This window comes from Poecilia latipinna, unplaced genomic scaffold (genome assembly GCF_001443285.1).
Source record: "Poecilia latipinna isolate Pla-1442-1.1 unplaced genomic scaffold, P_latipinna-1.0 Scaffold1110, whole genome shotgun sequence".
Taxonomy (NCBI): Eukaryota; Metazoa; Chordata; class Actinopteri; order Cyprinodontiformes; family Poeciliidae; genus Poecilia; species Poecilia latipinna.
The window spans coordinates 154,688-178,722 of record NW_015113726.1 but is presented as its reverse complement, the minus strand read 5'-3'; the positions used below and the strand labels follow the sequence as shown (position 1 = coordinate 178,722).

General features: G+C 40.6%; 2 protein-coding genes across 6 annotated transcripts in view; both read left to right on the top strand.

The window, feature by feature from the left end:
- The window catches only part of fgf17 (fibroblast growth factor 17), a 14,854-nt gene extending 12,775 nt beyond the window's left edge, over nucleotides 1-2,079 (top strand). The window contains exon 5 of the mRNA XM_015052441.1: nucleotides 1,767-2,079. Within this exon, the coding sequence (XP_014907927.1) occupies nucleotides 1,767-2,054 (288 nt within the window). The 3' untranslated portion in view covers nucleotides 2,055-2,079. The remainder of the gene's footprint in view (nucleotides 1-1,766) is intronic.
- A 697-nt stretch (nucleotides 2,080-2,776) lies between these two features.
- fkbp15b (FKBP prolyl isomerase family member 15b) lies at nucleotides 2,777-22,996 on the top strand. 5 transcript variants are annotated; one of them, XM_015052446.1, is made up of 29 exons: nucleotides 2,777-2,946; nucleotides 5,017-5,120; nucleotides 5,209-5,275; nucleotides 5,430-5,499; nucleotides 5,582-5,656; nucleotides 5,775-5,873; nucleotides 6,921-7,070; nucleotides 7,148-7,216; nucleotides 8,433-8,576; nucleotides 8,675-8,814; nucleotides 8,907-8,955; nucleotides 9,039-9,158; nucleotides 9,951-10,035; nucleotides 10,128-10,228; nucleotides 10,316-10,385; nucleotides 10,596-10,705; nucleotides 10,799-10,897; nucleotides 10,986-11,080; nucleotides 11,905-12,007; nucleotides 14,098-14,133; nucleotides 14,868-15,039; nucleotides 15,904-16,040; nucleotides 16,856-17,011; nucleotides 17,140-17,292; nucleotides 17,409-17,522; nucleotides 19,121-19,228; nucleotides 20,142-20,761; nucleotides 22,210-22,318; nucleotides 22,413-22,996. In XM_015052446.1, exons 1-29 carry the CDS (start codon nucleotides 2,897-2,899, stop codon nucleotides 22,488-22,490), a joined length of 3,483 nt encoding a protein of 1,160 aa, XP_014907932.1. In that variant the 5' UTR covers nucleotides 2,777-2,896; the 3' UTR covers nucleotides 22,491-22,996. The 5 variants fall into 5 exon arrangements, with proteins under 5 accessions (XP_014907932.1, XP_014907931.1, XP_014907930.1 ...); XM_015052445.1 differs by having other exon boundaries at nucleotides 5,206-5,275; nucleotides 9,042-9,158; XM_015052444.1 differs by having other exon boundaries at nucleotides 5,206-5,275; nucleotides 14,101-14,133.
- Nucleotides 22,997-24,035: the final 1,039 nt, after the last annotated feature.

Sequence of the window (24,035 nt, the reverse complement as noted above, 5' to 3'; positions counted from 1 at the left end):
ATAATAATAATAATAATAATAATAATAATAATAATAATGCTGATGCATTTTATTAGCATTTATTCTGTTCACTGATTGGCTCATTTCTCAGTGGGAGAAAGTCGAGACAGAGCACTGAGGGGAGATGAGAGTCAAGTGGAACTGCGTAGGAAGGCAATGACACGTCTGGCGGAAGATGCAAATGGTTCTGATTGTGAATAGAATAAATCTATAACAATGCATCTCAGCATTTTAGGCTTTTGGACATTATAAAAACATGCACACACATGTTGTGGTCACTGATTTTATGAGGTTCCACCTAAAATATAATAAAAAACACTTATATGAGACAGTTATTACTATCTGCTATCTGGTGGTCATATATGGAGGTCACTATGAGTTGGAAACCTCATAGTGACACTTTCAGTGTCATAATCGTAAATTATAAGGACAGTTCTTCCTCATTGAGGAAGAATAATATGTCGATATTATAGACATATTATTGTCAATAATATCGACAATAATAACCATTGTCCATAAGCCATATTTTACTTGTGGACTATGGTTGTACTCATAGTCCATAAGCCAATATGGACTATGAGTACAATCATTTTAAACCTCACTGGTTTTCTAACATGCAGCAGGAACACATTTAAGACGAGTCTGATGTTACAACAACAATTACAACTTACTGTGTTATAATGGAAGAACACTAACATGTACCTGAAAACGTAACTTGACAGTTATTAGTTATGCTATCTATTGCACAACTAATCTATTATCTAAATCTGGTTGCTAAGGTATTATGACAGGAATAACACCATTAGTTTTGGGTATTTTCTGCCAAATTTATAATTGTTCTACTATTTTTACCAAACTTAATTTTATTTTATGTTTTATCATTTCTCTACCTGAGCACTTTGGTCAGCTGAGGTTGTTGTAAATGTGCTATATAAATAAACTTTGACTAGACTGTGACTTGACCATCATAGAAAGAAAGCTATAAAAATCGCTATTTGCAGTTTGCCACTAACTTGGTAACTGACACAGCAAGCATCTGAAAGAAGTTGATGTGGATGCAAGGTGAGGCCTTGGACATATCATTTTCAATTTAACACATGGTGGTGGTGGTGATGTGGTGCTTGTCTTTATCAAGACCAGAGACGCCGTTCAGAGTTGATAGTATGATAGATGGAACTAAAGGCATGGAAATTCTGGAAAACCTTTCAAAGACGGCAAGAGTCTTCAGACTGGGAGAGAGGTTCACCTTCCAGCACCACAACAGAGCTAAACATTTAGCTAGATACATGATGGGATGATGAAAGCATGTTATGTTGGATTGGCCCAGTCAAAGTACAGAAAAACCTGTTAGCAAACATAACAAAGACAATAAAAATGGAAAAAAGACAAAGAAGTCTGTTTTCTTGATGTGCAAAGCTGGTAGAGACACACCAGATGACCTGCAGCTGTATTTGCAGTGAAAGCCATCATTTTTAGATTTTAATTTGTACATAAAAAAATTAAATAAAACCATGAACCATGTTATTTTTCTTTCACAATTTTGCTCTACTTTTTATTGGTCTATCACATAAGGTACAAAGAGCAGTGACCCTCATCTAATCATCGATTTCTGTTTTGCATTTCAGAACTGTACATTGGTGACAAAACTGCTTGTAGTTCTGTGAAATCCCTTAGGTGTCCTTTGATGTTTATTTACATGAAGATGTTTTTAAGATATCATTCTAACAATAACAGCCACAAAAAATATTCTCTGCTCTCTCACACAGCCCAGCGGCCGCAGCAGGGACTGTATCTTTACTGAGATCGTCCTGGAGAACAATTACACGGCCCTGCAGAATGCAAAGTACGAAGGCTGGTATGTGGCTTTCACCAGGAAGGGGAGGCCCATCAAAGCCTGCAGGACAAGGCAGAACCAGAGAGAGGTCCATTTCATCAAGAGACTCCACATGGGCCCGCCTCACTTCCCCAACACGGACCAAAGCAAATTTGAGTTCATCCGATTTCCGCCCACAGGTCGAGCAAAGCGGAACCGGAAATCACGTACCTCTGAGTAACGATCAGCCAAAGCAGTGGACTGGCTCAAGCTGTGAGAAAGGAACAAACAGATGCAGTTTTATTTTTGTATATTTTTGATATTTGTGACTTAAATGTCATAAAAGTAAAATAATAATTCTGTAAAATGATTGTGTAAATATTGACAGAGAATAAAGCTAATGAATTATATTTATGTATGTGTTGGCCAGTGGGGACAGCTGAGATTGTTTACATTGACTTCTTTCAAGTCAAATGTTCATCAGGATTTTGCTTCTAGTTAAAAACTCTACACACAAATGATGAGTCAGCAATTAATCAGTGGACAGAAAAATAATCAGCATAAATATGATTTAATTTATTATTACTACATGCTCAATTTGTTTTGCTTGAATGAAGTTTAAATCACAGACAGAATTTCTGTACTGTTTAGGAGACTTTATAATGATTTGACAATTCTGTTATTTTTAGCTTGATACAGCTGGGTTGAACCAGATTATTTACTAAGGTTAATTCAGTGTATTTACCATGCCCAATGTCTGAGTCAATAGAATAGAAATATCCTTTACTGTCCCACAGTGGGGAAATTCAAGTGCAACAGCAGCATCAAAGTATGTAGATTCACATAAAGTGACCTTATTTAATCTTCTTTGTTGGCTAAATCTTTCTGAAAAGCACAGCCTCGGGAGCTTGAAGGTCTATGGCGCCCTCTTGCGACAGCCCCTGTTAGGTGCTATCTGAAGAGGGGTCAGGTGGAAAGTCAGCTGACTTCACCCCAAACAGGAAGGGGAAGTGACCAACCAGTCATGGTAATATAGCTAAGTCGTTTGTTTTTCTTGATAAGAGAAGAGTTCAAAGTTAAAAGATGTTCGGCGGGGAAGATGAAGACGGAGATTTTCTGTCCCCCACAGGAGGGTGAGTTTGTTCAATTGAATTCTGCTGTCGTTCTGTAGCCTGCGAGCTAATTAGCTTAGCATCACTTGGTGACTTGCTGTTGTTCAGAGAACAACGCTAATCTAAACCGCAGTTCTTAGGTTTATTAATCTGCACAACTCACTCGTTCTTTAAAGTTCTGCTTTTTAGTGACACCTTTAACTGCCTCACACCGAGTCAACTAAAATACTTAAGCTAATGATGAAGATGGACTTGATCTAAATTTGTGAAGATGATAAAAAAGTAACTTTTTTTTCCCCCTGAGAAAGTTATAAAATATTTTCAGAAATTTTCATGTAGTGTAATATAGGTCAGATCATATTGGTTTTAGATTAATTAAGGAAGCTCGAACGCTAAAATTGTATTACATGTGTAAAATAGAGGTTTTTTTGAAAAACAGGGTTTATAGAATATGAAATCAGTGCACGTTTGAGTCGTTGAACTACTCCTCCATAAAAACATTAAAATATACCTTTTGTGTCTTTGTTTTTGCAAATGGAGCAAAAGTTTCCTTGATCAGAAGCAGTTTTAAAGTCTCTGTAGTTATTCCAGTTCAGATTAGACTATCTTAAGTTAATTAGATTCACCAGGAGAGCTGATCTGAGGTGGTCCAGGCTGCTGTGAAACAGCCCTTTACTCAAGTGCAAAACGACAAAGTGAATGGAATTGGTTGCTAAACTGAGCATTCATTTTCTATGGTAGATGAGTGATCACCTGGCCTCAGTGACTGTGATCTGCCATGTAGTGATTATGACTGAGGGCCTTTCAGCCTTGCTGTGGCTCTCAGGTCACAGATAATAAGTGCTGCAATCCTTTTGTTATGAGACAGGCCAACTTGCTATAAATACACCTCCCCTTTCAGCCATCAGACACTCAGTTACAGCTTTGCCACATTCTCAGACATGCATAGGGCCGGGCTTTCAGCATGACCACTGTCAGCCAGTGGATTTCCAGCTCTGAAAGAGGGGGAGTGTTTTTTCCCAAACTAATTCCTTTCACATGCGACTTGTTAGTAGAATAAAGGAGAAAGGCTCTGCTGTAGCCCGAGTTTGCTCAGCTTAGACCCGGCTCTAAAGCTGCAGCGCTCCACTCCTTTCTTGCGATGCTGTTGAATCTCCCACTGCGGTGGCAGCCCTGGACCAAAGCACTGGAGCAGAACAGCCCGAAGATTCTGGCTCACACATGCAAATGGGCTGTCCCTCCTCACCCCTCGTCTTCTTTACCACTGGGGATGAGGCCCTCAGGACATTCAACATGTCTGTTCTGGGAGACACCAATGATTACCAGTGGAAGGAGTTCCAGGGGTTAGTATGAGGCGTTCACTATTTGCTGGGTCATCAGGCAGAAGAGCAATGACACAGATGAAAGTTTTAGTCAGTTGTGGGACTCGATAACATTTTTTTTAATCAAATTAATTGTGAGGATCTGTGTGTAATCAATTAATTGCAATTTCATCAAACTATATATCAGCAAAATAAGCAAGATTTTCAATTCCAAAACCCTTTTTACTGTTAAATTCTTGAATAAATAGACGTGAGTTCAACAACAGAGATATTTGTAGTTTTTAATCTGTTCTAGACATTCAGCTTTCCAGTGTTTCAGGAACTCCAGATCATTCCTGGAACATCTTCAGACATGTGGACTGTGGACGCTGATGTCTGTGCTGCTGCTGCTGCTGCTGCTGCATGTTTAGCATTGAGATGCTGTTTTAGGCTGGAATAGCTTTACTGACAGGGTAACTCCTTTTAGCATAACTTGACACTACCATAATCTCAACAAAAATTGGGACACTGGAACAAAAATGAACTGGTTGCAGTTAGTGGTACCTGCTTCCTGCTTTTGGTCTGTAATAGGAAGAAGTGGATTTTCTTTCTATTAATCATGAACAGAAAAGCTACAGGAGCATGTTTTTACTTTCTATTTGTGTCAAAGGTTGGGTTTTCATCCTCTGACCATTACAGTGAAGAATAGAAAGAACAGCCCACGGCAGTTTATGCATTTCTTAATAAAAGTATCCATGTTTAGAAATTTCTCACATTTTTGTTTCCATAGAGCCAAGCTGGCTTCCCTTTTTGGACTAGACCAGAAATCCAGTCAAGGAAATGAGTCCTTCCAGTACACAGCCCCCAAACAGCCCAGGAAGACCACCGCTCAGGGTAAGACCAGAGGAACAAACACCTCAGTATGTGTATGATGCGTGATGTGGAGGCTGAACTGACGCTGTCCTTTTCATCCTTGCAGCAGCAGAGAGCCAGAAGCAGCCTGCAGGACCTGCAGTCCTACTGGCCTCAGCAGTTCAGGCATTTAAATAGTCAGTTTAACCATCTCTAAGTAGCTCATGCTTTCTTTTTAAGTCTCTTTTGAAATGCTTTGAAATAGTAGAAATATTTAATTCTCTAATTAAAATGAGAGCTCACCAAATCCTCCCTCTTTAAGTTCTTTTCTGCTGCTCCTGTCTCATCCAGTATTAATGGACAATACATGAAGCAGGGCAAGCTGGGGGCAGCTGTGCTGGGCAACCACGCTACTAGAGAGGTTGGCCTTGATCTCAGTCACTCCTTTGAGATTATTGGTGGGACTTCTTGTTTTAATAATTTTCTTTTTTTTTTTTTTGTAGTACAAGCTTCTGCTGTATTTGAGCCAACAGAAACAAGTGACTGCTGCCAGGATTCACGTGGGCTTTATTTTTACGGTCAGTAGCATCATGAAAGACAATCAAGCATAGAATCAGTTATGAACTTTTGGCGTTTTAACATGTTTCCTTTCAGAAAGACGTAAATGTGGTGTCATATGTTGTTGTTGTCTTGTAGGTACAGCTAAACAACTACTGCACTTTTTATGATGACCAGAGGCAGAACTGGTCACTGATGTTTGATTCAGAGAAAAATGCATCAGACTTCTGCAAAGAGGTGAGCAACACAGAGTGAACGCCCAATCTCAGTTCCTGTAGAGCAGTGTTTCCCAGCGCGTCTCCTTCAGACACACCGTCCCGCATGTTTTAGACGTTTTTCTGCTTCAGTTCACCTGATTTCAGTTGGTGACTGATGACAGCCTTTGCCGAACTGTAATTATCTGGACCAGGTGTGTTACAGCAGGGAAACCTCTGAAACATGCAGGGCAGAGGGCCTTAAGCACCGGGATGATTACTGCACTAAACTGTTATTTCAAGTCTCCTGTTTTTTCCAAGAGAGACAAGCCCACAGCATCACAGGTTCTCCACTGAGCTTAAACCTGCAGGAAGTGCATTTTATGAAAATGTTTTTTTTTTTTTTTTACATATTTGTTAAAATTGTCCTGACAATTTCATATGTGACAAATAATCTTTGAACAAAATCCAACTCCTCTGCCTCCCCCTGGTGGTCCTACAGAAATCTGTAGAAATACTCAGGTATGTCAGAAACATCCAATCAGAGCCAGGAGGAGGGTCTTAGCTCTGTCAATCATGCTCGTGTACGTGCTGCTGACACCCTGCCCCTTGCTTTCTGTTGCACTACAGCTCCTTTCTTCACAGCAGAGTCTGCTGTGAATGCTCAGGCTAGTTAACCTAGCCACCTTGCCATGGATAAATGGTTTTCCTGTAACCTCAGGTTACAAGATGCCACTAGCCATATGGCATCTTGTACATCTTGTACTCGCTGTGCTGAGGAGGGGTGTGAGCATACCTGCTCTAAAGCCATTTTCACCTAATTTCTGAGGACATGCTATGAGTCATAGGATATGATGGTTTATGTGTACAGTACTACAAATCATAAACAGTACAGTCTGCCACTGTCCAACGAAGAGGAAAAGAACAAGGAAATTGTGCAGGAAGTCTGCTTCATGTACGTGCATGAAGCAGACTTACACAACAAGTAAGCAAGCTGTTTATACTGGCAGCTCAAGGCCGTCTTTTTTTCACAGTTGTAAGTCTTTTCTTCAACGTATAAAATGATTCAGTGTTTGTTTTTGATTCCTAGGTGTGTCTGGCCAAAGCAAACAGTTCATCCTCTCTGGAGTCTGTGGTGACTCAGGATGTGATTCTTGGTGAGGGTCAAGCAGTGGAGACTGGAGACTCCATGGAGGTGGTGTACACAGGCTGGCTGCTGCAGAACCACGCCATTGGACAGGTGGCGCTCTAAAACCTTTTCAGCACGCACCGATGCAATGGTTGATTGAACTGACTGGCAATGGTGTTTGCTTTCAGATGTTTGATTCCAACCAGAACAAAGACAAGCTGCTGCGACTAAAACTTGGGGCTGGGAAAGTAATCAAGGTGAGTCGACACAAAGTCAGGTAGAATAGTAATAACAGTTGTTGTTCAGTTGTAATAAACCATGCAATGCGAGGAATTAGGTGTGCATGATACGGATTAAAGTTTTATCTCGATAACATATAGTACTATTGTGATAACAATTGAAGTGATTATAAGAACTATTACTTTTTTTGGTCAACTGTATGAATCATAGCACCACAAACACAAATACTGCTCTTAAAATACATCAAATCAATCAATCAGCTTTTACTATAAGGTAGATTTGGTTGCAGTAAGGTGAGTCGGCTTTCTTGTCAGTCAAGAAACTTTACAAGAATAGACACACCATAAACAAAGCTATAACATGATTATCACCATAAATAGACAATATACAATAAATGCTGAGCCCTACAAGGAATTATCAATAACCATTAGATATCCAATAATTCCAGTTTTCAGTAAATATTTCAACCATTGTGACGTTCTAGCCCACAGGTTCAGATTCAGTTCTTCCGTTCTCTGATGGATCTGTATCAAAGAGTCCAGTTTACTGAACACATGCATTAGTGTAAATAACATCTAACTGAACAGAAAGCACTTCTTATCTTAATATCCATAACTTTATTTTTCTTTTGAAAGACCTCAGGCATCTTGCTAATCACTATCCAATGCACTAAAATGAATCATGTGTTTGTTACAGACAGATGGATAAATAATCCTATTCCATTCCCACGTAGTTGCCTGTTGATCTTTTTCTGATTTTTAATACCTTACAAGTATTTCAAATGGCTAACATTAAGCCCTCCTCACTCAGTACAAATTTCCACACTAAAGACACCTTGTAAGAAAGGAACCTGCAGCTCCTGACCAACTCATGAAGGCAGGAGCTGCTTAAAGATGACATAAAGCATCAGTTCTGTCATCTGACTTTTAACATCATCATTTTACTGGGTTCTGATTTCAGTGAGCCCACTTTTAATGACTGGAAGCTGCCATCTTTGTAGTTCAGGTGGCTTTGCTGGTGAATAGTCCTAATGCTGAATTTAAGGTTACAAATCCATATTCCTAAAACCTGAAGAGAAAAATCATTAAAATCTAAATAAAATGAAGACATAAAGGATTCCACAGTGCGTGTAGGTTGATCTGTGGAGAATGGCATCAATTGGCCTAAGTGTTCATCAGCATGTCATGTTTTTCCAGCTGATTTGTTCTCTTCCTGTGGTGAATGTGTGGACAGGGATGGGAGGAAGGAATGCTGGGGATGAAGAAAGCTGGCCGTCGTCTCATCATCATCCCACCCAGCCTGGCTTATGGAGCCAAGGGCGTTCCCAACCGAGTTCCAGCTAACAGCACGCTAATCTTTGAAGTGGAGCTGCGGCGGGTATTACGTTATGCTTCACTTGTTTCAGTAGCTCCACAACCGCTCTGCTTGGTCCCTCATGTTGAACTGTGAAGATGCTTATGAAGCTCATCTTGCAGGTGAAGTTTTCCAAAGACAGTGGTTCTGACCAGGCCAGTGCCAGCTCCAGAGAATCTGCTGCTCCCTCCCCAGCTCCGTCTCCAGCCCCCAGTGTAGAAAGTCTGACCTCAGAACCTTCATCAGCTTTGGGGAAACCAGGGTGAGACTTGGCTGCAGCGAATGAGGCATCAACATCAACTTTTATATTACTTTGTTGTAACTGATTTTATCCTTGGTTTGTTTTTTCCCAAGAGAGCCGCCACTGAGAGCCAAGTCCAACTCTCTGACCGAGCAGCTGGGGGTAAAGAACCTCACTGCATTCAACTTTTAGAATCTTTAATTACTGTGAAGTTTTGCTGAATAAAAATTGTTCCATTTGAACAGCAGAACCCAGACGCCACTAAAGCCAAGCTGATTTCCCGCATGGCGAAGATGGGGCAGCCCATGCTGCCCTTTCTGACTGGAGCCGCAGGCCAGCCTGAATCTAGTGACTCTGAGCTGGAGGTTGGTACTTACAGCCATTCTGCTGGTGGTTACGGCCGTCACCATAGCAACCTTTACTGGATCATCAAAACATCAGCGTCCCTTTGTAATGTTGTGTGGTGCTTAGAGCGGCAACCAACAACAATTTTATTAATCACATTCTATTGGTTAATCATAAAAATAATTGATTAATTGGATAAACAAATTGGCACATTCTGCAGATTTTTCATCTGCACTTCACTTAAGCTTTTTTTTATACATATTAAAAATGTAAATAAACAATTAAAAAATTTTTTTTAATTAATAAAATAAGTATTTTGTTGCCTAAAATGCAGTAACAGCATTCCTTTAGTGAATGATTAGTAATTTGTAGCAAAGGCTGCATCTGCAGCTAAAAACATTTCTAACCTCGGAGTATAAAAAGCCCTTACTGCTTGACTTAACATCAGATGAGTAGAGGCCTAATCTGTTGACTATTTTTGGATTAACTAATTCATAATTTATAAATAAACTAACTCTATGCCACTGGAAGAGTTCTGGGTAGAACCTATTTACAGAAAAAAAATGTTTTATTACCTTATATGCAAAACATATATTTTTGGAAAACAAATAGTTTTATTTGCTCTGAGTGTTTTTCTTTCAACAAATGTCCCTTTATAAAAGGTAATTTGCTGAAATAATTAATGGACTTTAGCACTTAATGATTAGCGGATTGTTGAAGTTTTTGACAATTAATCAATTCAGAATAATAAATCAGATGAATAGTTTCAGTCTCAGCTGTGTGTTTCTTCGTTCTTTCATCTTCATGTCCAGGATACCAGCATCAGCAGAGTGAAGGATGGTCCTGCAGCTCCCCCTGTGGGGCCCATCACAGCTGCCGCTCCAGCTTCTGCCCACGGTGAGCTTCCTTCTTCTGCTCCTTCCAGGTGGCCCAGATTCATCTCCCTGCACATCAGAATCATCTATCTAACAGCAGCATTTCCCCTGCAGCCCATCCTCTTCCTCACACAGCTCCGTCGTCTGCCTTGCTTCCCGTCATTCCTTCAGTCGGCCCGTATCCTGGGCTGCCAGCTAGCAGCCATGCTTTCCAGGTGATGTTTGCTCACATCTATCAACAAAATCCTATAACTAAACAGAAGCTAGTCTGATAATAATGTTTGAAAACCTCCCACCCACAGACGTCTGCAGCTCCGACTCAGATGCAGGCCGTCGGCCAGGTCTACGCGCCTCAAACTGTCCCATACATGGGTAAGAGAGCTCACCATGTTTATCTGGTCTGATTCAGACTGGAGCAAAGTGCTGCTTGTAGCTAACTGTCTGGCCTTAAAGGATCTTGACATTTAGGGAGCAGGTTTGTGTTTCACGAAGGAAAAAGTAGATCTCTGTAGTTTATTGACATTACAATTTCAGTAAGTCAGCCAAAACCACCTTGATGCGACTGATTAGTTTGATTTCCAGGTTCTGGGGAGTTGACTAACTTCTTGATGACGGAGGCTCGGCAGCACAACACGGAGATCAGGTTATCCATAGGAAAAGTAGCAGATAAGGTGGATCAACTAGCCTCCAAGGTACGAACCTGTTATAATTATAGTTCCTTGTTTGATTTTTTTGTTTGTTTGTTTATCAAGTTAATATTTGGCTTTTTTCCCCCACTCTAACAGATTAGTGATCTTGAAAAGCAGGGAACTCAGACTGTTGGTGTTTCTGGTATGACGATGGAAACCTCAATGATTGTGCACAATATCAGCCGGATTGTTCAGGTACACGCATGCAGAGGTCTTTTGTTTTTTATTTGACCATCTTTTATATATTCTTGATTTGCTCTGATGGCTCACATTTTGGTTTTAGGAAAATGAATCTTTGAAAAAGGAAATGTTTGAGAAGAGCTCTCGTATTGAGGAGCAGAACCGTAAGATCGGGGATCTCATCAACCAGAACCAGAAGTGAGTCTCAGAGGGTGAAATAGACTCAGGTTTGAGTCACACTGTCCCACATTTCCTTTGGAGAATATCTCGATTAAAATTCATTTAATAGAATTAAACACATACTAAGACATTAAACTGCCTTTAAAAATATGCTGCAAACTCAGTTAATATATATAAAAAAACATTGAACATTAAAAATAAATTGTAAATGGCTTGTACTTGTATGTTGTATTCTCAGACTAAGATGACCTGAATAAACACAAAAAGCAATTTTCAAATGATAATTTAATTAATTTACTCATTCTGGTCACAACAGAACTTAGAACAGCATCTAAAGCTTTGCAAGTCTCACCAACCTCTGTTATAATCAGAGTTCATGATTCAACAATAGAAAAGAGACTCGGGGAAAATGGAAGAGCTCTAAGACCAGAACCACTGATGACCACAGAGGCCTACTGTCTTTTTTTCCCATGAACACCTTGATGATCCTCAAGGCTCCTGCGAAAATATCCTCTGGACTGGTCAGCAGAAGACATTCATTTCATTACGTCTGACTTGATCTTTAATTAGATCAGAGCAATCTAAAGCACACCAGATGGTCCAACTCTACATGAGGACTTCTGGAGTGGCCTTGCCAAAGACTCTGAACATTTTTGTTCATGCTTTAAAGCCCCCCACTGTGGAAAAGTTCAAGCAATTCTGTAAAGGAGAGTGGGCCAGAATTCCTCCACAGCAATGTGGAGGGGCATATTTGGGTGGAATTATGTTGCTCAAAGAATTTCCTGGGAAAGATTACATTTGTGCAATCAGTATAATGTGGTGCCTGATGTTTGGTTTGCCAGATACATGGAGCAGAGCCACCAGCTGCTGGAGCAGAGGAACGACTCCCTCAAGTCCTCCAGTGAACATAACCAGGCCAGGCTGCTGCAGGCTGAGCAGGACAAGGTGAGAGTCGGTGCTCCTCCCACATAATTGGTGCAAATATCCCTCATATCTGTGGGAGTTGTTGGTGTTTTCAGACAGCCTGAGGAACAAACCTTCTCTGTGGCAGCTCAAACTGTACATGTTCTGTGTATGAGAAGGGACGTGTTACGATATCTAAAATCTTGTTCGTGTGTTCACACAGACAAGATTTTAATATTACTTTGATGAACATTTTAAAATCAAACTTAATGCTGCAAATTTTTTTCTTTTTTTACTTTTGTCACAAAGTGATGTTTTTCTTTTTGCATGGCCTGCCGTACATTTACCATTTCCTTGTTGCTGCTGATATGGTGTACCTGTGTTACTGTGATGTTGCCCAACGTACATCTACCCATTGGTTGTTAGAATGATGCTTTCAGCACCTGAAGAATTTGCAGTTCTTGCATGTTGTTTGTGTCTTTGTCAGTCTGTTGCCATTTATCAACCCCAAAAAACTGCCAAAAAAGCAATTTAAGGATAGTTAAGGTTCTGACCACACTAGCAGACCCTCAGATCCACATCATGTTAACAGTTACACTTGTCGTTGTCCTCCATTGGTGGTGGTGTCCGCTGTAACAGGATTTCACTGAAGACTCTGCTGAGGTGCAATCTTTTGTACACAGAGAAAAGGAAGGGGGCAAGGACATACCACTAGGGGGCGCCATTGCTGATGATTCTGGGTTGATGGGTTTGATGGGAGTGAAGGTCAAACTGAATTCCACAAACGCCATCCTGGAGTACGTCTCCGGGAGTTGACTGCATCATCTGTCAACCCATTTCTAATTCAGATCCTTCAACACCAGTTGCTCAGAGAATTTCATAACTACAGACGTCATGCCAACAGGTCTGTAGTCGTCTAAGCCCATAATGAAGCATTTGCTGGGCACCAGGACGATGGTGCAGTGTTTGAAGCTGGACGGAACCTCACACAGCTCCAGAGACTTGATGAAAATCTGAACAGTGGACTGTTGTCAGTTCATCTATTGCCAACCAGGATAGGACTCGCTCTAAATAAACCGGGATGATGGGATTGTTGCAGTTTTTCTGATAAAAAGGTGAAAGCCTGGCTTTGCTTAAAAGAAGCTGACATTTCAGAACAGCAGTTTTAACAGCAGCTTAATCTTTCTCTGTCTGTGCTTCTAAAAATATTCAAATCCTGTGCATACTTAGTCTGCCACTGTCAGAGGGAATTGTGCTGACATCCTTTAGTCGTTTTGCACCTACAGTATTTACAGTGCCTTACAAAAATATTCATACTGTTTGAACCTTTTCACATTTTGTCATGTTACAGCCACAAATGTCCGTGTTTTTTATTGGGGTTTTATGTGATTCATCAACACAAAGTAGGGCAGAACTGTTAAGTCTCAAAGGTGTCATTTTATAAAGCCCCTTTACCTAAATATATTAAAAGGTCCGTCCAACCCCCTAACCCAGTCATGGGCTGCGCCCCACACTTTAAGAACCACTGCCCTGGCACGCCATCCCCACCATTAAGAATGTGGGCCAAGCAAAGCTGTTGAAGCAAACTGTGACTGTGGTAAAGGTTCACCTTCCAGCAAAACAAGCTGAAGCATCCAAGCAGAACTACTATAAAATGGTTTACATGGAATTATTTTCATGTTCTAGAATGGCCCTGTCAAAGTCCAGGCTGATACAATTGAAATTATAAGACTTGCAGTTTGATATTCACTGACATGCTCCGTCCAGTCGATCTCTGTTTGAGAGCATTGAACCATGGGTAAAATGTCATTTTCTAGTTGTGGAAAGACTTCTAGCAGGGGAAATGGTTCATACATATGATTGATTATCTGTTAATATTAAGAGTTGAACTGGTTGAAAACTGATGCATGCAGAACTCACAAGATATTGTAAAATAAATGGGAAAACCTTGTCTTGTCCTTCTACTTCACAATTGGCAGTACTTTGTTGATCTGTCACAAAAAATATTAAAATTCATAGAAGTTTGTGGGTATAATGTTATAAAATCTGAAGTTTCAAGGCGTGTGAAAGCTTTAGCAAAGTGCTAGCCTTGCTGATGCTACTATCCATCATTGACTGCTCTCTCTTCCCAGCAGCGTGCTCGGCCACTGGACCGTGGCTCTGGCCAGGTGAGCCCGCTTCTCAGTGTTCTGCCACCAGACTGGGGTCAACTAGCGCTTAGAAAATAAACCAAAAGAAAAACCAAATGTGACAGTTTAACTCTGAATGTAATAAGTTTTTGTTAAAGGGGCAGTATTATGAAAAAATACCTTTTTCACTTATACTTCATTTTATTTATTCCCTCATTAAAGTATACATGGAGTGTTTTCTTCATTCTTTCATGCATGTCTGAGAAATTCTGGAATCTCCATGGAAACCATACAAACATCTGGGTGGACGTAGCATTTCTTTTAAGGTATATTTGATGTATATAGCATTTTTATAGCAACTGAAGGTAACATTGTTATTTGATTGTGCTATAAAATGGCACAATCATTTTATAGCACAATGCCTGGAAAATACATAATGGCGCCCTTTTAAATGGACACCATCCGTTGCTTTGGTGAGAGTTATTTATCTAGACTCCAGCTGTAAAGAACAACCTAATTAGTGGTACAGACTATTTGACCCCATTCTCTTTGCTGCCACTGGATCATCCTCCTCACATCATCCTCATCGTCACTTTAACAAGATTTTCTTCTGGTTTCTCATTTTCCATCAGTTCAGCCGTTGGCCATTTTCCTCCCACAGGAATGATCGCCAGTCGTCACTCACCCAGGCTTCTCACCAGTCTGTTGTCTCTGGAAGTTTCCCTCCATTCAAACAGCTTACCTTCCTCCTCCACTTTCTCCATCTAAACTAGGTCCGTCTGACAGAGGAGCTGGCTTCCTCCACAGCTCGGGTCTCCCAGCTGCAGCTGGAAGCTTCAGCTCACCAGCAGAAAGCTTCAAAGCTGCAGGGTGAACTCAGCTCAGCGCTGGAGGACAGAGAGAGCCGTTGCCAGCGCATCACTGCCCTGGAAGCCCAGCTGGAAGGTCTGGAAAACTGGAAAGAATAGCATTTCAAGCCTCATTGCATCTATTAAGGCTTTACTGTTGATTAGTTGCACTCAGTGTTGCTAGTTCCAGTGATAAGAGCGGTCAGATACAATATCAGATGGTAGAGAAAGCTAAGAAAACTACCTGCAAGAGAATTGGATGATTTCAATGTTTTGCACAATTTATTCAGAGGAAAGATGAAACTTAATACACAAGGCAATCAGTTCTACTTTTAAAAACAGGTGGTGTGTTTAGGAACATAATACCTGAACAAAACATTAACTATACTGTCAATGTCCATCTGGAATAAATGCCTCATGAGTCGGGGCCTGGGGGGACAACCAGAAAATGGCTGCTTAAATTCTGCTCATCATTTCTTCATATTCATATTTTTCCCAATAGAGCTGATTACAAACAGTCTCAAAAATTAAAATAAAATTGAATTAAGCTTAAAAAAAAACTGCATCATGTGATCAGGACAGAGAGAGTCACTAAAACCAGGCAGTGTGCTCGGACTGCACCACAGATTCCAATCTGCAGAACTTAAAAGAACAACATTGCATGTTTTTTGTTTGTTTTTTTACATTCTTTTATTTTTCTTGCCAGACTTGAATAATTTCACAGTTGAAGGAGGGTTAAACCATGCTGATAGGACACAATCAGAATCTGGAAGAAAGTATGAAATTAATTCATGAGCATGGAAAATGTCATGTCCAGTTTGAGTAAAAGTGACACACAACTGACTTAGGAGTCCTGCTTTCCTTCAGGACTTCTGAGTGTGTTCTGCTGATGATGACTGCAGATCAAACACCACTGCATGTTCCAGATCCAATGGACTCTTTTTGTGTTGTGGACTTTCAGAACTGAAGGAGGCGGCAGAGCGGGTTCAGAACCAGTATCGCTCAGAGAAGCAACGACGCAAAGAGATGGAGCTCAGAGTCGGCGCTGTGGAAGAGGAATTACAGGACCTGAAGTCTGATAAAGAGAACCTGGGAAGAGTATGTCCAGCTCATGTTTGTCTCAGTGAAAGCAGACAGGAATGACAATCCTCCAGTTAATGCCATCAGCTTCCAGTAATTGTCCTAATGTACATTCAGTATGTTCCCAAGTAGGAGAGGTTAGTACTTTGCATTTCAAAAATAGCATTTCAGATTTTTTTCATTCCAGCTGGTATTTTATTTGTTTTTTTTCCCTTTCTTTTCTTGGAAAAAAAAAAATAGAAATGACTGAAAATATTTTCAAAAAGTGGCTTTTATTTCAATCATCCCTTCTGTGAGTTGTACATTGGAATCCTGGGTCTATTAATATTTTACTTTAATTTTGGGAATTTTTGTCATATTAGCAGAATAAGGATGTAATTTTACCAGACAAAATTTCTTAAAATTATGAGAAAAAATGTTGTGTTGAGGGACAAATCTTTGATAATTTCCAGGATCACTGTGAGCAGCTCAGTTTGTGAAGTCCTTTCTTTGAAATTGACTCAGTTGTTTGCACTATCGTCTCAAAGTTCTGCTACTTACAACAATTTAATTATTAAATATTATCTGTAAAATATATACCAAAGTATACCTTCACAAAATGCTCAGCATTCCTCATCGTAATTTGTTTTGGAGTTCTCATAAAATTACTTTTTTTTCTTCTTGTATTACAATAAAATTGTGCATTGGTAAAAAGAAAACCAAATTTTTCCCCAAATTTCTCCTAAGATTTAAAAGCATGGACTTATCGCCCAGTCCTGTAACACCAACTTGTTTCAGGCTGGAGTTTTGGAGATGGGCCATTCTGGTGAGTGCTTTGCTTCCTTCATGTTCAGGCTCTAGCTGAGAGGAAGAAGAAGTGGCAGGCAGAGCGTCAGCATCGGGATGAGGAGGTGGAGGAGCTGCGGAGGAGCAGCCAGCAGGAGCTGGACAGCCTGCGAGCTCAGCTACGTAAAGCCAGGACCTGCAGCGACTCGGCGGCCTCTGAACAGGTACGTCCTGGAGGAGGATCTGGATGAATAGCGAGCCTGAGGGGAACCGTCGGCGGGACCAATGCTTTCAGGTGACCAAAATGCTTCCAATACATTGTTCCACTAAGATGTCCTGATTTATGTCACAGCTGTCGCAGCTGCAGGCGGAGCTGGAGGAAGAATGGAGGAAGAAGAGTGAGCAGATGTTGGCCGTAGCTAAAGAGCAGCACCGCAGAGAGCTGTCTGAGTTAGTGGAGAGCAGGGAAGCGCTTCAGGATCAGCTAACTCAACTGCAAGAAAAGGTGCACATCATATCGTTTATGCAGCAATGCTGTTAACAGATAGTTGGCTTTGCTGTTAAATCTCTGAAACTTGGCAGTTCCTGATTATCTGTCATATCTGTGTGTTCCCACGAAAGTACTCAGCCTTGGAGCAGCATGGAGGCTCTGTGAAGGAACAGCTGGAAAGACAAGTGTCTGAACTGGAGAGGACTGTGGAAGAGCAGCAGAGTTCAAAGGACACAGCAACAGAGGTGAGGAGTCCTAAACGACAGAACGAACAAAGCAAACCAGAGTTCCCTGCAGGTTTACAGCTGCTCTGACTTCTGTCCTGATGAGACATCCATAAAGGGCCCCACAATGTGTCGCGGCCTTCTAGTTTCCAAAAAACAATATTCCAACAAAGACCGTGGGTGTTAACAGGTGGTTTTTGATTTGAACGCACTTCCGACTTAATTTGTTTGAAAAAATATATTCTTTATTTCTTGTAAAAAATTAGCGACAAAATAATTACCAAAAATGTCCTACAACTTAGCCAAAAACAAAAGTAAACTTAATGTGACATTTCAAGTACGAAAAAGTGAAAAGTGGAAAGTGGTCAAAAAATCATTTACAAAACCACACCAAACATTTGCCAAACAATGCCTCCACCAAGCACCCGGTGTGTTTTTAATTACTCTAATTAATGGGAGGGTCTAACCAATTACCAACATACTCTGATCAATTCAAATATACAAATTAACTACAGATTTTGGATCTAAACTAACTTAAATAAATTCTAACTTTCCAAAATGGAAAACTAAATTAGTAGAAATTACAATTTGCAAACTTACATAAATGGCCACAACACAATGGTTCTCTGTAAGACCGTCCACTAATGAAAATCCTACAAGATTCAGAGGATTCACTGACTATTGCTGCTTTCTTCCATCTCTAAACTGCAGATCACCACTAGCTGTGTTTCCATTAAAAATGTGTGCAAAAATTATTTTGCTACTGTTCAAAAAGCACAATTTTGCTAGTGTGTTTTCCATTTCATGTGTAATGGAAATTTTGCATTTCCATTACACATGAAATGCAATTAAAATCACACGTGAATAAGTCTGTTCATGTGATGCGTCATTAAAAATTATGATGGAGACGGATGTAAACTGTCATGAGATGTATATCTATATTTCAGCCACGGCATTAGAGCTCATCAGAGAAGATCAGGCGTCTTATTCAGGTGTTGGAGTGACAAGCCCCTTATACTAGTGAGTGGCTACATATATAAGCTGCGTCTTGGGAAAACTGTAGTGTCTAATTTCACAGAAGAGCTATGGATCACCACTCTGGAATGGCAAAATTAATGTTTGATGAGCTGTGCAATGCTGAGAGAAGAGTTTAACTTAGAAATAAATTATTTTTTAAGCGAGAGAAATTTCTCGTTGGAACGTGATATAAAACTTGCCTGTAAGATGCCACTCTTGAATTTATTTCTAAGTTGTGTCAGTTAAGCGCTGCTGTAGTGAGTGCTCTAGTGGAGCCAAATAGCCTAGTGCCTGCAAATAAGTGCATTGCTGCTGGATACAAACAAACAGGTGTTCTAATTGCAGTTTTGTGAACCACGCAAGCTGGAGAAACCACCCCTTGTTGGCGCAAAAACATAGAATTAAAAAATGTGAGTTTACATGAAATTTGCTTGTTTCCGATTAAGCAAACTTAGTTCCGTAATTTCAATTGGTGCAATAGTGTGGTCAATGGGAATGCAGCTATATAAAGCATACTTTATTTATTTAGATGAATGCCTGTGAGTTGAAGTACGTTAAATTGCCAGGTTATGGAGCTAAACATGAGGTTTGTGTTGCTGCAGGTGAAACGAGTGATGAATGGAGTGTTTCACTCCCTCCGAGCAGAGTTTGACCTCAGTGAGTCCTACAGTGGCCAGACTGTGCTGGGGGTCATCGTTACCACTATTAAGGTAAACCTTCACTCTAATCTACTAACAAAGATTTTCTGTTGGTCTAAAGTGATGGTGGAATGAAATAGACACATTGAAATCAGTTCATACTCAATCCAGATCATTTTCTCTGATATGAACAAAGTTAGGCAAACTAGAACTTATTGGTTTATTTCAGAAAGACTGGAGAAGTAAAATCTACCTATTCTATTTTTTTTAATTTCTATGATGGGATATGAGGTGTTATTTTTGACAATCTGGTTCACACTTAGGGATGATATGGACTTCGAATTTTTAACACAATATATTGTGGTAGTACTGTGATAATGATTATGTTTTAGGCAACTGTATGGCTGTGAATGCATGGCACAGCAATGAGAGCAGCACAAATACTGGTCTTTAGAACCATTCCCATTTTAAACTGGCTTCTTCATAAAGCCAGTTAAAGAAATGTCATTTATATGACAAAGCTACATTGAATCAAATTTTCAAATTCACTATTTACTCATGTTCTTGTGGAGCAAACAGTGGGAAAAAAAGGTAAAAAAAAAAATAACATTTTTGATGTCCGTTTTTTTTTTTTTTTTTTTCGAGATTAAAACACAGCAAATGATGATAAATAATGTGAAAAATCCCCACCTCCAGTTCACAGTCCTTACCAGTTGGTGGCAGTAATGCTCCATTAAGTTGTTTGCCAACTGCCATTAAACAAGTAGAAGAAGAAGAACAAATCACAGCCGCAGACCTAACAGGGTCAAGCCATGACCACTTAACCTTTACAAATTTAAGAACAAAGAACTTCTCTTAGATCCCTACAGATGTCTCATATTTCAGAGCAAACTACCTAATCTGTCAACTCGAGGGCTAACCAAATGTAGTTATTGTATGAGTGAAACCTTCTTTCCTTCATAATGGCTGATTGATGGTTTTTCAGAATGTAACGCTGCAGCTGCTCAGTGGCGCGGATCGCTCCTCTCTGAAACCGGATAACAAGGAAGAGGACGATAAAGACGATGAAGGGGAGGATGGGAAGCAACTGGAGCACAGCTCTCATGTCCATGTGAACGGGGAACAGGACGTGCAAGAGGAAGAGACTGTAGAGGAGGAACATGTGGCCAATGCAGATCATCACCAAGACAACAAGGCGCAGATGGTTCAGAAGGTGAAACCAGAGCCGGTATCTACATCTGAGACGTCCAGCCAGGTGGAGGACTCAGAGACTCCGGACACTCTGGACCTCCATCTAGCTTCCAGTGCTGAGCCTGCATCCCAGCATCAAGAACCAGAACCTGCAGTCCAGCAGCACCAGGAGCAGCCGGCTGCCTCTGAGTTATGTACTAAAGAATCAGAGGTGAACCAGTGTGTGGGTGCTGATACTAAACCTGGTGAGAGCCCTCTACCTGAAGAAGAGGAGGAGGCTGCAAGGAGCAGTGAGGTGGAAGACGAAGATCAGGTCGGAGAAACAACTGCTGCTCCTCTGAAAGCATTTGGACCCCCAACTAACCCACCTCCACCTCCAACTGTTGAACAGAACAGCTCTGCAGACGACAGAAGGTGAGTTCTGGCGGCTTTGTCCGATCTCTATGCCCAGAAGTCCTTCGTTACCACAGTCCTAGTCTAAGCCACTTATGGAAAACCACGGACTAGTTGGAGGATGCTGGGTCTCACTAAGATAGAGGTATAGGTAATACACACCCACACGGACACGCATGCACACACACACAATGTAGCTGAGACATATAGTAATGATAGCATCCTTTTGGGTCCAGGTATAGAATCCAAGTTGTGATGACAGTGAAGTCAGAAAACCTCTCTACCAAACTTGAGGGAATGTGTTTGTTTGGGTCTTCTCAGAAAACCTTCATCACCCATAGCAACCAAAAGATCTCCTCACATGATATGTGCTCCTCATTTACAATCCAGTGACTTCCTGAATAAACAGCAAAGTTAGATTACTTATCCTGAAGTAACCTATAGGTCAAGGGTCATAAATATCCTTACCTCACCTGAAGCCTCTGATAAAAGCTGTCTATGATCACTTCTTAACCTTAGTACTTTGTTAATTCACCTGGTTTTCCTTCTGGAAGGTTCTCCTCTCTCCACAGAGGAACCCTGAAGCTCTAACAGAGTGACCATCAGGTGTTGGTCTCCTCTACAGCCATAACCCTCCCCTCTCCCCCGCCCCCCCTCCGAAGAGTCCTGCTGCTTCCAAACATCTTCTACTGAGGCCGCTGAGCCTCCATCATTGCGTCCAGAGCAGCAGAAATGTTTCTGGATCTTTCTCAAGATTTGTGCCTCAAGATCATCTCATCTCTGAGGTCTAGAGACAATTCCTCTGACTTCATGCTTGGTGTTTGACCTCTGACCTGCACTGTTAACTGTGGAACTTCTTATGGGCTTCTCTGAGTCATTTAAAATCAAGTCCAATTAACTGAATTGACCACAGGTGGACTCCATTTAAGCTACAGAGACATCACAAGGATGATCAGTGGAAATGGCTCAATTTTGAGCTTCATTTCAAAAGGCTGTGAATACCTCTACAAATGGAACTTCTTAGTTTTCTATTTTTCATAAACTTGCCAAAAACCACAAATTCTGCCAAAACCACATTGACTTAGCGGGGTAATTGTATGCAGAAATGTGAGGGGAGAGAGGGAAAAAAATGAGGGAAGATTTAAAACAATTTGCAATAAAGCTGGAACAAAAGAAAATGTATCATTTCTGGATATATATATCTCTGTGTCTATTCATTTTTGAGATTCTAAAATTCATTGCAATCCTTGTTTCCTGTAATCATTCCAATTTGGCAGAAGAATTTTCCACACAAATCATTAAAAGCCCAGATAGGGAACAATATTCATGCAGAGATTGAAAGAATCCTCTGACCTCAGCTGACCATGTCTTTCCTCCTGTTAACTGACTCTCACAGAGCTAATTGTTCTCCAAGTTCCTTTTATCCAGGTGAAGTGTTCCGTCTCACCCTCTCTCTGCTGCTCTCTCAGTCTGACTGCAGGATCAAGACAGGAAAATGGAGAGGAATCATTTTTCCAGACCACGCCTCCTGCCAAGCCCCCTGCTTCTGCAAACGAAGAGGAAGAGGAGGATGACATGGTGAGGAAGGACAGATCTTCTTAACCTTTTGTCTTTAATGTCTCCAAGACTCCCAGGAGTAAAAAGACTTTGTTTTCTTCTTTATTTTGTCCAGAGCTTAAAGGGCCGCCCGCCGCCGGCACCTCTGTTCGGTGAGGATGATGAAGATGATGATCTGGACTGGTTGAGCTGACTTCACAGTCCTGTCCTCGTTCCCAAAGCCAGAATCAGCCGTGATTGTAGATGTGATGAGATGCTGTACCGATGGACTGAGCGGAGCGGGCGACACGTCTCCATGGTTCAGCTGCTGCCTCAGAAGCCCTGGTTCTGGTCCACAAAACACTTCAGAAAACAATCAAACCCCTTTATTTAATTCTTACAGAAATTGTTGAGTATCTTCTTTTTTACATAGCACTGACCAGATCGGATTATTTTTTTAATCAGGATCAATGACCTCCCCAGGGTTTTAAACAACAGTGACAAAACAGTTTTTAAGAACAGAACTTTTACAGTTTTACTAACAACAGTTTCATGTCAGAAATATTCGCCCCGACCTTGGATTGTTTTTGAATGTTAAACTCTTCCTTGTGAGCATTTTCATAATGGAGACTTCAGGAATTTAACTACTGGATGTCACCCTTCTGATTGTTTGGTAAGCCCGTCTTTCCAAAATGTCATTAAATGATTCCTACAATACAAGTTTTTATTATTTTTTCCAACAGCTTTTGAAGAATGTTATGAGTTCAAAATAACATTTAGTCAAGTGCAGCTAAATATACAGTACTGTGTTTCAAAAAATACTGGGTCTCCCATCCAGATCATTAAATCTGCTCCACTTGACTTTGGAGACCCCCACATGGCTTTAAGGGAAGCTCTAGTCCAGCCTTGGGTTTTCTTCAACAGCTTTTCTCATTGCCTCTCTCCCATAAAGCTCTGACCAGCAAAGAGATTCTGTAGAGTTTCTCAATCTCAGCTTAATCCTTAATTAGCCAATATCTAAGACCATAGTAAAAGCACAAAACACAGTTCTTGTATGACCAGAGTCAGAACCAGCTGTTTTTCTTTCAATCTTCATTATATCCATGGATGGGTTTGGATACCATCCGTAGATGGATCCAGTTAACCCATGCACAGAGAAAATCCACATCTTTGAAGATTTCTAAGACTTTTAGGTTCTGTTGGGAGAAAATACCAAAACAATCTGTTCTGTTTATGACTGTAGTTGCTTCTCATGACTTGTGTTTCAGGATCTAAAGTAATTATTGATTTTTGTCTAATTATTGTTAATCTCTCTGTGCCTAACCAAAACAGCTAAATTGTGAAACAGCTTGGTTGAGACTAACTCTCCAGGAGTTTGGTGAATTCAAGTGTTTGTTTGTTTTTGTTTTTTTCTCTGTAGCCCTAATTTCTGAAGTAGAGACTAAGTTGATGCCATGTTAGTTTCACTGAAGTAAAACCTCATCTCAGCTGGAGAGCTGTGACTTGTATCATCCTTTTTCTTTTTCCCCATTAATTTCACAACAATCTTAAGTCCTTGGGGTGCTGTGATGGCGCAGGGGTTTAGCACAACCCACATAAGGAGGCCTAAGTCTTTCCCTTTCTCTTATTACCCTCTTTCCTGTCAATTCACAATCAAATAAAGGTCACAAGAGCCAATAAAACCTTTAAAAAAAACAATCTTAAGTCTGAACTCTTAAGTCCCCCAACATCCACATACACCATATTTCAATTTGGTCTT

Bases quoted from the DNA above. Each gene is read 5' to 3' on its own strand.
- fkbp15b (XM_015052442.1), top strand. From the start codon at position 2,897: ATGTTCGGCGGGGAAGATGAAGACGGAGATTTTCTGTCCCCCACAGGA. The intron at 5,276-5,429 runs GTCAGTTTAACC...TGTCTCATCCAG, and splicing joins GCAGTTCAGGCATTTAAATA to TATTAATGGACAATACATGA. The intron at 20,762-22,209 runs GTGAGTTCTGGC...CTGCTCTCTCAG, and splicing joins AGCTCTGCAGACGACAGAAG to TCTGACTGCAGGATCAAGAC.